The sequence below is a fragment of the Acanthaster planci genome, linkage group LG10 (assembly GCF_054643075.1).
Source record: "Acanthaster planci isolate LZ-2023a linkage group LG10, COTS_SCS, whole genome shotgun sequence".
Classification (NCBI taxonomy): domain Eukaryota; kingdom Metazoa; phylum Echinodermata; class Asteroidea; order Valvatida; family Acanthasteridae; genus Acanthaster; species Acanthaster planci.
Window position 1 is genome coordinate 19,856,814 of NC_141786.1, and position 13,160 is coordinate 19,869,973.

Genomic DNA, 13,160 nt, shown 5'->3' on the forward strand with positions numbered 1-13,160 from the left:
TTCAAGACCTTTAAATGGTTTTCTATGAACCAGAAAATGGCTACTGGATCGGTAGTGAGTTCAGCTCTAGAGACGATCAGCAGGCATCATCTTGAATGTTCTGTTTGTAGTGAGAGATTCCAACGACCCAAGATACTGGACTGTCTGCATAGTTTCTGTGAGCAATGTCTGCTGACATACTGCAGCACGAAGCACCAGGGCTGTACAGAGATTCCTTGCCCCGTGTGTCGACAAGAGACACAACTTCCACAGGCGGGGGTTAGAGGCCTGAAAACCAACTTTTATCTGATCGGTCTGGTTGAGGAGATTGAACTACAGGAAAAGTTGGTGTGTTCGGGTGAGACGAAGCTGCTCTGTGAGACATGTGATGATGGCAATGAGGCAACGCATCGCTGTCTGGATTGCGAACAGAATATCTGCACTGTTTGTTGTAAAATACACCAACGATTTGCTATCTCACCGGGCCACACGGTATCTACTCTGGAAGACATTCGCGAAAGGAAGATAACATTGAAAACCAAATCTGCTATAACTCATCCGACATGCACGACCCACGAGGGTGAAGTGACGCGATTCTTCTGCACAACTTGTGAGACATTAATCTGCCGAGATTGTACTGTGATAGACCACTGCAAACCGCAACACGCATACATTGATAGAAAACAGGCCACTTCAACATACAAAGAGTCATTAGCTGACTTGTTTTCCCCCCTCGAGCAGATCCTGAATGAACTCCAAGAATCTCTTGAGATAGTTTCAAAAATGAAACACGACCTCGATATCAGAGTAGAGAACGTAATTTCAGTAGTGCATACCAAGGCAGCTGAGATAAGAGCAGAGGTCACTGCTCGAGAAAATCGCACCATCCATGAAATCACAAATACCCAAAGCAATCGTCTTCAAAAACTAGCAGAATATGAGAAAACAATGAGTTTGGCATCGGAGAGAATACAGCATTCATTGGAGACAGCAAGAGAGGTGACAAGGACGGCAGCGGATAGTGAGTTCCTCTCACTCTACGCAACAATCAACAAAGACTTGAAATTGTTGGCAGGTCAAACTATTCCCAGAGTTGACAAGAGGCTTGGATTTTTAAGTTCATGCCGAGTAAGGGCGTAGGTGACATCTGTCTGGGCAAGGTGGTGACGGAAGGAAAGTGGGAGCAGCGATGTGTGTTTGGTCGCAAGGGAAGCGGTCCAGGAAAGTTCTATTGGGCTTGTGGCATTGCTGCTCGTCAGCCTGATGAGGTTGCAGTGGCTGACTGCTTGAACAAACGAGTTGTGACCTGCAGCATCGATGGTAACCAGAAAAGCACAATCCCGATGGAAAGACGTAAGTTTGGATAGAAACTGCTCACAGCGATACACTGGTGCTTTGTTTATCGTAAATAATTCATGATTTATTTTGGAATTACGATGTCAAACAGTGATGTATTCTGCCTGATGTGTGTGTTGGGGGCAAATTCAAAAGCAAAATGCTTTTTCAACATGATGGTAGGAGAAAAAATGTCGAAAGCCTTAGGCCTACTCACAGTCCCAACTCCCTTGCTTCAGTTTCGTGGTGTTGTTTTCTAAGGGTTTGGGTTTGATAAATACTTGTAAATACACTGATTACTTTCTTCCTACTCACCTGTGACGTATTCTTAAACAAACAGTCTAAACAACCCGTCGGTTGGGGGCAAGTTGCCGCCGCTGGATACGCCACTGGTGTCAAGCCACATAACAAATCTAAAGGCTTTTGGCACAGTCACATGGTACCTAGACGGAGGAAGCTCTAGGAGAAAAAAATGATTGGCATGTTTATTTTTCCTGATATTGCAGGATATTTCATTCAGAGAATTTGCTTCTCTCCAAAAAGACTACAAGGCGGCTTAATTGTACAATACCTGGATTCTTAAAAACAAATCCAGTGAACTTAAATTCTGGATCAAACATTTTTTGTAAACATTCAGGCAAATATATGTCACATAACGACAAAACAGATATGCGCTTCAAATTCACTGCAACGAATGTTGGACACGTTGCATCTGCACAATGGTTCATGATCAACGTTTTGCCCCTTCAAGGCTCAAAGTGCATTTCTGTTTTTGTGAAGTATCTATTTGTCAGCGTTCATTCGTCCATGTTTAAATACTATGCAGCACAGGTAGTGGGCGGTAACGAGGAGAACGCCCTCTTGCTCCTTATTTTGATGGAAAATTTACTTTCTTTTCCTAAAGTTCGTTGCCATACTACTGAGTGTTCTAGTGTATTAACATTACGAACATTTTAACGCAAGCCTGGCAACAACAAAGGTTGAGAAGTGACTCCGGCTGGGCTTATTGTCGTGAGGGAAGGAAAAATTCCAAATTCCACGGACTCGCTAGACAGGGAGGGTAGGCTGTTTCTTTGACACTTCTTCCAGGAACCTCATATTGATTATTTCATAATAAATAGTTCCAGGTTCCCGGGATCTATTTGTCGAAGAAGGGAGAAGGGTTGATCCTAGGTCTCTGGCTTTGTAACTCTTCATGAACGTGGGTGATTGGTTAATGCTTTTCTTTTTGTCTTTCAACTCCAAACAGGGTCACGTGGCATTGCAGCTACACGCACCGGCAATCGCTTGGTGGTTGTTCAGCAGAGCGCATCCCACGTGAAAGTCTTTGACAAGGACAACACGCTGGCTTTCCAGTTCCCCACAGTGCCACCGAGTGAGGTCGGTAAGACCGCAGTGAACCTCCCGAGTGTAGCTGTCAAGACGCATGGGACCATTGTGGTTGGTGATGTCAAGAGAATGGTGTTGACCGAACACAGCCCCACTGATGGCGAACTCAGAGGCACCATCCCAGTCAAGATTAAACCTCATTGTGTTGCTGTTGACAGCAATAATCGAGTCATAATCAGTAACTTTGAACAACAGTTAGTCGGTGTTGTTGATGGGAATGGTGATACACTGTTCACCATCAAACCTACCATCGATGGTGAGGTAGTTAGATGCTGTACTGGTGTATGCGCAGATAGCACAGGCATCTATGTTGCAATGCATAATGATGGCAGTGACACCGGTCATATCCACCACTATGACCCTCAAGGTGGCTTTCTCCACTGCATCGCAGAGGGTCTGCACTGGCCCGTGGGAATCACATTCACAGCAGATGGGCAACTGGCAGTTACAGATGTGTACTCAGTGAAGATTTATGACTTTGTTTAATGTAACACGAACAAATCGATTTCGTTCCACTTTCTTCGGGAGGAAACAGCAGTAGCATTAGTCGGAAATGTTGCGGTGTGTACAACATTGCCTTCAATTTCATGATTTTTTTAATAGAAAATTAGACCCACAAAGGTTTGCATAGGCTTACTGCATAGCAGAAATGGAAAGCAAACTACATTAAAATTTCACTGAGATGGGATTCAAAAGTATGGGAGCTACATAAAGTGCTTATTATTTAAACAAATTTCCTTTGTCAGTTTTGCATTGTTAACTACATTTTCTCACGACATGTGAACTATTTTCATAGATCCATTTAACAGTAGTAAATGTATCCCAATATTGGTGAGTTATGCCTACCGTGAGCGCTCACAGGAGATAGGGGAAGTTGTTAGCTCGTCTCATCAAAAGAATCATTCCCATTTTAATGAACACATCTTGCAGGGGATTATCAAATTGAGGAGAGTATAAAAACTTAAAAATAATGTGTAGTCAAATTGTTCTCATTGAGATTTACATAAAATTTTGATTTTTAAAAGCTTACATTGTGTGAGTAGTGGGATAGCGAAGGTCTCATCATTTAAATAGTGAAGTACATTTGTAAATGTCGATGTGGAACTCACGTTTGGAGGAATATTCCCCTCATAACTAAACTGTCCCTTTGTGTTGAACCGCCTTATTCTTATTTGCGGTTGAATGTATATTACGAATTAATACCTCGTTAAAACAGGCCCAATGTCACCATTTGGAGGAGAGTTATATTGATTCATTTCCCTTTGCAACTCCTTTCGAAACAAAATTCATTTTGTTTTCTTTTGAACTCAAATGAAGGTTTTGTTGAAGATTTAAATGATGTTTTTCTCGGTGGCAGAGGCAAAAGCAAGATGAAAAGTAGGTTATAAAAAGCTTTATTGACTAATTGCTTAATGTTCTTGGATTTTATTTACATAGTTTTAATTACTGACAGCAACAATATTCCACTGACAGAATATAAACGTTTTCAAAGACTATGCCTTAGTATTATTTAAAGGCAACATGACCTTTTCATTTTGTAAATGTGAATAATTATCATGACGTAGGTAATTTACATTGTAACGGTTATTTCCATACCCATGGATAACGTTGTTACTTTTCGGCTGACCTCCTTGAATCTTTCCTGCACAAGGAAGGGTTGAACACGCATCTAAACCTCTACCAAGTAAAAAAATGAGTCCCAAGACTCGTTTTGACAGTGGACAGATTTACTGAATTATCCGTATGGCTGTATAGTTGCCCCTTGTACTATGTAGTGATATGAAGTAAGCCGTACGTTATCAGTAATCAAGAAGTCTTGGGGGCGTATCAAGAACCAGACCCGTAATACGACAGCTCTCCAGGAAGTTTGTGAGAGAGCTGTTAAAGGGTGCCATAATTGAGGTTGTTTAATTACTCCTGGTTGTTTGTCTGCGCTTGACATATGATCTGGTTGTCAGTAACGAAATCGTACAGTGTTAAAAGGAAAACCCTTTGGGTGTTTCATGATTTTTGTGATAAAGTCTGAAGTGTAGGGACATTGCTGTAGCAGTATGAATAAAATGTACGTAGTCTGTGTTTGATAGAAGAGCTTTGCACATCGACTGCTTTCATTTAATACTTTGTTCCCTCAAGAAATGGAATTTCTTCCTTCTAGGCTGTAGTTTCTGAGGCTGCCTACATGTATGTATGACAGTACCCCGGGTAGTTAGTTGGGTCAATACATCAAAGTTGAGTATTACAAGCGACATCTTGTGTGTCTCTCTACGTCTACATACCACGTCCGGTGCTTGTTGCATTCACGTTGAGAATGGCTTCCCTGTCCCGTCCCATTTCAACCATGTTGATCCTATAATTCTAGATATCCGTTTTCTTCCCGATCACAGTACTTGGCAACTAAATTGAAATTCGTAGAGAGAGTATCTCGAACGTAAAGCCTGTGTAAATATTAATACGCCTTTAGTTTTGTTTTTTGGTAGCCGACCTGTTACTGGAATACATAAAATGTTTAAAGATAAAATAAAAAGGATGAAATTTTAAAATAGTTCATTGGCAAAGTGCTGTAGGTTTGATGGATTTTGTAGTTTTGACGGTGTTTGTAGGCTTTAATAATTTCATAGGACTGTGCTTGAGTGAAAGCGACCCAACCATTTCAATATTGTCATGTGAATATGTATCATGACGTAGCTATAATATGCGTTGTGCCTCGGTTATTTGCATATCAGTGCGTCAGTTGTTAAGTTTGGGTTGACCTCCCAGTGAGCTGCAAGGCTCCGGCGTAAAAACGGCTTGAACCAGTGTCTAAGCCCTCGTCATAAAAATAATTTCCAAGAATAAGATTTATCGTATTATTGCACAGTTACCCCTTTTGCTATGCAGTGAACTGATCATGAAACACAGCTGGCTATGTACGTTGCCTGTATAGTGTATTCTGTGTAATGAACAGCCGTCGGGGTAGTAGCGACGCTTATTCGAAACGCACTACAATTGATTTTGCTCTGGGCTCGCCGTAAAGATTATTTGAGAGCGTAATATGCATGGCCACAGTTGGGGTTGGAGACTCTCGTTTCGTGTCTGTGCACGACACAGCCATTATCTGACCGTCGATGACGAAACTGTACAGTCTAAAGGAATCCCCCAATATGACTGTCGGGTTTTTAAGTTTCATAAGAGAATAAACATTGCACTATCTGATATAAATGCACGTAGGCCCTATAGCTGTAGTTTGTATCTACATAGTTGAGGTGGAAATAAATCAAGGTTGAATGTGGCAAATTGCATCCTGTGTCCGTCTCTGTCTACGTGCCATTTATAGTCCTCGCCTCGTATTGGGACAGCCTCCTTGTAGCGTCTAAACGATGTTGACCTTATAATTCTAAATTCCTGTTCTCTTCCAAATGACATCAATGTTTTGAAACAACTTCCTAAGCTCAGGAGAAAGTGTCACCAATATTAGTCTTCGTCTTATTACGCAAATACCAAGGACACTTTATGCTATCAAATGTTGGTTAATTTCTTGTACTGATTGCTGATCCATCTGTTGACCTGAAAAGGCGATGTTCTGACAAGCTCCCGCAAAACCGACAAAGAATGAAACATTCTGTCACACTCAGGACTGACAACGTAAAGTCTGTGTAATCCAACTGTTCAGTGCTGAACGGCACGTTACTGTGTATTACCGTAGTTTGTTATGGTGCAGCTGTGGCAAGGTTCGTCCCAACAGAATGGAGTCTCGACACAACGGTGTGGAAATGAGTTGAAAGGGAGACTGGGTTGAAGGGACTGGGTTTGAAGTTCATGACAAACTGTGTTTTGCAAATTACTGTGTACTGAAGCGTAAGGCGGCTTCGAGAATGTACTGTACAGTTTGGAATAGACATCAATGTCAAACCAACGCAAGCGGCCTTCTGTACCACTCGCTGTACATTGCTTGCGTATCCCTACACACCACACCTTGTCGGCGCCATTTTCCAGGAAACACTTCGCGTCTACACTTTCTAAAATCTGTGCTGCAGGTGTGATTTCTACATTACAAGAGTGGACGAATCTCGATAAAACTCTAGACAAATCAATCGATTCAATTTAAAAAGGAAAGCGAGGACGTTCCTTTGAATGGTAAGTGAAATACCTTCCGTGGCAGAAATCTTTCAAAGAACTTGTCAGTGGTTTGTTTGAAAAGCTACGTGGCAAGGTTGCCACATCGGTAATTGCCGGCGATAGGACATTGAGTACGGGCTACGAGATCAGTCCAGACTCTGGTCCCGATAGCTTCAAAGTTTCCCCAAACCAAAAAGTTAAAAAGGTGGCACAATTAGGGGAAGGGATCTAATGTTAAAAGGAGCTCACAGTGGAGTAAATCTGTGTTGAAAACTGGGCAGATGGAGGACGGGGAAATTGTGGGGGGGGGCGATTTGCCCGGTCATGAAAATTCGACATGATGGGGGGCCGATGTTCTTGATAAAGATGTACTTCTGTGATGTGTATTTAATTCATGCAGAATCTTTAACCAAAATAGTATACTTATGGCTTTCTAAAGTTGCTTTCGCTTTTCTGATACAGTGATATTGCATTTCAGTCGTTGGGAAATCCTGAAAATTCATCACAATCCGCTTTATTTTTTTTCTCATCACAAACAAAAGTGGGGATGATTTAATAGCCCATACCCCCACCAAGGGGGGTATATTTCCCCATCCCCCGGGATTTACACACCATGGGGGCTCAATAGTCAGTTCATGAACAAGTTGGAGAGGACGAGAGCTACATCTTCGTATCTTTTAAAACGCGTTAGCGTTAAATGGACCATGCAGTAACTTCAAATAGCACCATGGTGTTTCAAGTCTCCTTCATTTCATTTTCTTTTATTCTCATTTCATCTTTACTTTGGGGCCTTTTGTTTTACACTTAAAGGAACCTAAATAACTGTGATGTAATTTCAGAGGCAGTTGAAAAGAAGGGCAAAGGAGCTGTAATTGAATTCTAGGCAAGAATCTCCGATATATGCCGTCAATTGATCACATCCAATTATGACACCTTGGCTTCAAGCCTGAGGGAAACCTTTTCAGCTGTAACGTATCTGCGTCTTGTACAGATAATCCCACTGGTCATGAAACGGACCTCTGATTTATTTCTTATTGTCGACGTTTTCTCTTACAAAATAGACAGGCCATGTTGCCGTGTAAATCATCACAGAACGACGTTATAGCAAGGAAAGGGGTTCAAAATGTGAAACGGAACTTGTCACGTTGAAACACGACAAAAACATGTTTCATGACTCACTGGCCTACCGTCATGAATTAGAAACTGAACTGCGGATTAGAAACAAAAACAATTTTGTCCGTGGACACTATTCCACAAATAGTCAAATTATAATGCAGGAAAACACTACTAAAAGCGTTCTCCTGTCTCCCTTTATTGGCATTTATTTATTAGCACACCCGCTCACAACTATGCACGTTACATTTGAATAAAAACGTGTCAAAAGACCTCCAAATAACACAAGAAATGGGCGCCTCAGATATCCTGAGTGTCATTTTTATTACGATTTTGTACCCGCTACTTTTGCGTAAAACGAAGCATGCGATTTGAACTGCAAGATTGCAGTGTCCAATGCCTAGGCAATGGAACTATTGAATCATGTCGTTATTTCATTCACATCGGCACGATCAATTTCAAATAGCCAAGAGATGTTGACCATACTTGATGGCACTATCGGACACATTCCAGAAAGTGTGCCTGAAAATGTCTGCGTGTTGCTGCAATAGGATCTGCTGTATTCGACGTCATTGGTCCTTTCTTTCCATTATCTAATAATTATTCCTGACACAAAGTGCTTGGGTTTGAAGTGTCCTGTGTTGTTTTTAGCGGGTTCCTCAAATACAATTTGGAAGGGACGTTTGGTGGCCTTGTTCGGGAGAAACAGACTAAAAAAACAGAAGAAATCAAATTGTTCCCACAAGTATTTCCTTCACTTTGAACTCGTTCATGCGGTTGTTTGATCAAAGAAGAAAACCTTTCACAGTTTAATTTATAGAGGACCTTTGTTTCTAATTTGCCTTATACGTAGAAATGGCGACAGGATCAGCAATGAGTTCGGCTCTAGAGACGATCAGCAGGCATCATCTTGAATGCCCCATTTGTAGTGAGAGATTCCAACGACCCAAGATACTGGACTGTCTGCATAGTTTCTGTGAGCAATGTCTGCTGACATACTGCAGCACGAAGCACCAGGGCTGTACAGAGATTCCTTGCCCCGTGTGTCGACAAGAGACACAACTTCCGGAGGTGGGGGTTAGAGGCCTGAAAAGCAACTTTTATCTGATCGGTCTGGTTGAGGAGATTGAACTACAGGAAAAGTTGGTGTGTTCGGGTGAGACGAAGCTGCTCTGTGAGACATGTGATGATGGCAATGAGGCAACGCATCGCTGTCTGGACTGTGAACAGAATATCTGCTCACGTTGTCGAAGTACACAGCTACGGATTGCTGCCACGTCAAGCCACACAATACCCCCATTAGAAGAAATCCGCCAAGGGAAGATTAAAGTGAAAAAGCTGCCTGAACAATACTGTCCAAAATGTCCAACCCACGAGGGGGAAGTTACACGATTCTTCTGCACAACGTGTGAAATGTTAATTTGTCGAGACTGTACTGTGATAGACCACTGCAAACCGCAACACGCATACATTGATAGAAAACAGGCCACTTCAACATACAAAGAGTCATTAGCTGACTTGTTTTCCCCCCTCGAGAAGATCCTGAATGAACTCCAAGAATCTCTTGAGATAGTTTCAAAAATGAAACACGACCTAGATATCAGAGTGGAAAACGTAATTTCAGTAGTGCATACCAAGGCAGCTGAGATAAGAGCAGAGGTCACTGCTCAAGAAAATCGCATCATCCATGAAATCACAAATATCCAAAGCGATTGTCTGCAAAAACTAGCAGAATATGATAAAACAATGAGTTTGGCATCGGAGAGAATACAGCATTCACTGGAGACAGCAATAGAGGTGACAAGGACGGCAGCGGATAGTGAGTTCCTCTCACTCTACACAACAATCAACAAAGACTTGAAATTGTTGGCAGGTCAAACTATTCCCAGAGTTGACAAGAGGCTTGGAATTTTGAAGTTCATGCCGAGTGAGGGGGTAGGTGACATCAGTCTGGGCAAGGTGGTGACGGAAGGAAAGTGGGAGCAGCGATGTGAGTTTGGTCGCAAGGGAAGCGGTCCAGGAGAGTTTGATGGGGCTCAAGGCATTGCTGCTCGTCAGCCTGATGAGGTTGCAGTGGCTGACTACTGGAACAATCGAGTTGTGATCTGCAGCATCGATGGTAACCAGAAAGGCACAATCCCGATGGAAGGACGTAAGTTTGGATAGAAACTGCTCACAACGATACACTGGTGTTTTGTTTATCATAAATAATTATGATTTATTTTTGAATTACGATGTCAAACAGTGGTGTATCCTGCCTGATGTGTGTGTTGGGGGCAAATTCAAAAGCAAAATGCTTATTCAACATGATGGTAGGGAGAAAAAAATGTCGAAAGCCTTAGGCCTACTCACAGTCCCAACTCCCTTGCTTCAATTTCGTGGTGTTGTTTTCTAAGGGTTTGTTCATGTTTGATAAATACTCGTAAATACACTGATTACTTTCTTCCTACTCACCTATGACGTAATCTAAAACAAACAGTCTAAACAGCCCGTCGGTTGGGGGCAAGTTGCCGCGCTGGATACGCCACTGGTGTCAAGCCACATAACAAATCTAAAGGCTTTTGGCAGAGTCACATGGTACCCAGACGGAGGAGGCTCAAAGAGAAAAAAAAATGATTGGCATGTTAATTTTTCCAGATATTGCAGCATATTTTATTCAGAGAATTTCCCTCTCTCCAAAAAGACTACACAGCGGCTTAATTGTACAATACCTGGATTCTTTAAAAAATCCAGTGGACCTCAATTCCGTATCCAACATTTTTTTAAACATTCAGGGAAATATATGTGACATAAGGACAAAACAGATATGCGCTTCGAGTTCACTGCAACAAATGTTGCACACGTTGCATCTGCACAATGGTTCATGATCAACGTTTCGTCCCGTAAAGGCTCAAAGTGCATTTCTGTTTTTGTGAAGTATCTATTTGCCAGCGTTCATTCGTCCATGTTTAAATACTATGCAGCACAGGTAGTGGGCGGTAACGAGGAGAACGCCCTCTTGCTCCTTATTTTGATGGAAAATTTACTTTCTTTTCTTAAAGTTTGTTGCCACACGACCGAGTGTTCTAGTGTATTAATATTACGAATATTTTAACGCAAGCCTGGCAACAACAAAGGTTGAGAAGTGACTCCGGCTGGGCTTATTGTCGTGAGGGAAGGAAAAATTCCAAATTCCACGGACTCGCTAGACAGAGAGGGGGAGGCTTCAATATACATTCTACATGAACCCTTGTTCACTTGCTATGCATGGACGTAGCTACACGTTTAGCCGTTTTTTGTCACTTCTTCCAAGAACTTCATATTGATTGCTTCATAATAAATAATTCCAGGTTCCCGGGATTTATTTGTCGAAAAAAGGACAAGTGTTGATCCTATGTCTCTGGCTTTATAACTCTTCATGAACGTGAATGATTGGTTAATGCTTTTCTTTTTGTCTTTCAACTCCAAACAGGGCCACTTGGCATTGCAGCTACACGCACCGGCAATCGCTTAGCGGTTGTTGAGGAGAACGCATCCCACGTGAAAGTCTTTGACAAGGACAACACGCTGGCTTTCCAGTTCCCCACAGTGCCACCGAGTGAGGTCGGTAAGACCGCAGTGGACCTCTGGAGTGTAGCAGTCAAGACGGATGGGACCATTGTGGTTGGTGATGTCAAGAGGATGGTGCTGACCGAACACAGCCCCACTGATGGGGAACTCAGAAGCACCGTCCCAGTCAAGATTGAACCTTGTTATGTCGCTGTTGGCAGCAATGATCGAGTCGTAATCAGTAACTATGAGCAACGGTTAGTCGGTGTTGTTGATGGGAATGGTGATACACTGTTCACCATCAGACCTACCATCGATGGTGAGGTAGTTGGATACTGTGGTGTATGCGCAGATAGCACAGGCATTTTTGTTGCAATGGGTGATTATGATAGCACCAGTTATATCCACCGCTATTACACCGGTTATATCCACCACTATGACCCTCAAGGTGGCTTTCTCCACTGCATCGCAAGGGGTCTGCACCGGCCCATGGGAATCACATTCACAGCAGATGGGCAACTGGCAGTTGCAGACTCGTACTCAGTGAAGATTTATGACTTTGTTTAATGTAACACAAACAAGTCGATTTCCTTCCGCTTTTTGGGGGAGGAAACAGCAGTAGCATTAGTCGGAAACGTTGCGGTGTGTACAATCTAGACATTCGGTTTCATGACTTATTTTTTAAATAGAAATTAGGTCCACAAAGGTTTGCGTAGGCTTAATGCATAGTAGAAATGGAAAGCAAACTACATCAAAATTTCGCTGAGACGGGATTCAAAAGTATGGGAGCTACATAAAGTGCTCATCATTTAAACAAATTTCCTTTGTTAGTTTTGCATTGCTAACTGTATTTCCTCACGACTTATGAATTATTTTCATAGATCCATTTAACAGTAGTAAATGTATCACAATATTGGTGAGTTATGCCTACCGTGAGTGCTCACAGGAGATATGGGAAGTTGTTAGCTCGTCTCATCAAAAGAATCAGACTCATTTTAATGCAAACACCTTGCAGGGGATTATCAAATTGAGGGGAGTATAAAAACTTAAAAATAATATGTGAAGTCAAATTGTTCTCATTGAGATTTAAATAAAATTTTAATGTTCTCAAAAGCTTACTTTGTGTGAGTAGTGGGATAGCGAAGGTCTCATCATTTAAATGGTGAAGTACATTTGTAAAAGTCGATGTGGAACTCACGTTAGGAGGAATATTCCCCTCATAACTACACTGTCCCTTTGTGTTGAACCGCCTTATTCTTATTTGCGTTTGAATGTATATTACGAATTAATACCTCGTTAAAGACAGGCCCAATGTCACCATTTGGAGGAGAGTTATATTGATTCATTCCCCTTTGCAACTCCTTTCGAAACAAAAATCATTTCGTTTTCTTTTGAATTCAAATGAAGGTTTTGTTAGAGATTGAAATGATGTTTTTCTCTGTTGCAGAGGCAACAGCAAGATGAAATTTAGGTTATAAAAAGCTTTATTGGCAAATTGCTTCATTTTCTTGCATTTTTATTTCCATAGTTTTAATTACTGACAGCAACAATATTCCACTTACAGAATATAAACGTTTTTGAAGACTATACCGAGTATTATCCCCCTTTTCATTGTTTTAAATGTGAATATTTATCGTGACGTAGGTAATTTACATTGTAACAGTTTTCTATATATCTGTGGGTAACGTTGTTACTTTTCGGCTGACCTCCTTGAATCTTTC

At 41.7% G+C, this 13,160-nt stretch overlaps 4 protein-coding genes and 1 pseudogene across 10 annotated transcripts in view; 4 read left to right on the forward strand and 1 right to left on the reverse strand.

Annotated features, from left to right (window-relative positions):
• Positions 1–13,160, forward strand: part of LOC147797958 (uncharacterized) — a 216,358-nt gene that overhangs the window by 120,763 nt on the left and 82,435 nt on the right. The window lies entirely within an intron of this gene.
• Positions 1–13,160, reverse strand: part of LOC147797963 (uncharacterized) — a 236,968-nt gene that overhangs the window by 66,089 nt on the left and 157,719 nt on the right. The gene's annotated exons all lie outside the window — the stretch shown is intronic.
• Positions 1–13,160, forward strand: part of LOC147797967 (E3 ubiquitin-protein ligase TRIM56-like) — a 189,521-nt gene that overhangs the window by 1,152 nt on the left and 175,209 nt on the right. The gene's annotated exons all lie outside the window — the stretch shown is intronic.
• Positions 37–5,979, forward strand: LOC110990904 (uncharacterized; annotated as a pseudogene). Its single transcript, XR_015426586.1, has 2 exons — positions 37–1,332; positions 2,564–5,979. The product of XR_015426586.1 is annotated as an uncharacterized LOC110990904 (transcript).
• Positions 6,389–13,154, forward strand: LOC147797968 (E3 ubiquitin-protein ligase TRIM56-like). The gene is made up of 3 exons (XM_087141777.1): positions 6,389–6,816; positions 8,765–10,063; positions 11,363–13,154. Exons 2-3 carry the CDS (start codon positions 8,767–8,769, stop codon positions 12,004–12,006), a joined length of 1,941 nt encoding a protein of 646 aa, XP_086997903.1. The 5' UTR covers positions 6,389–6,816; positions 8,765–8,766; the 3' UTR covers positions 12,007–13,154.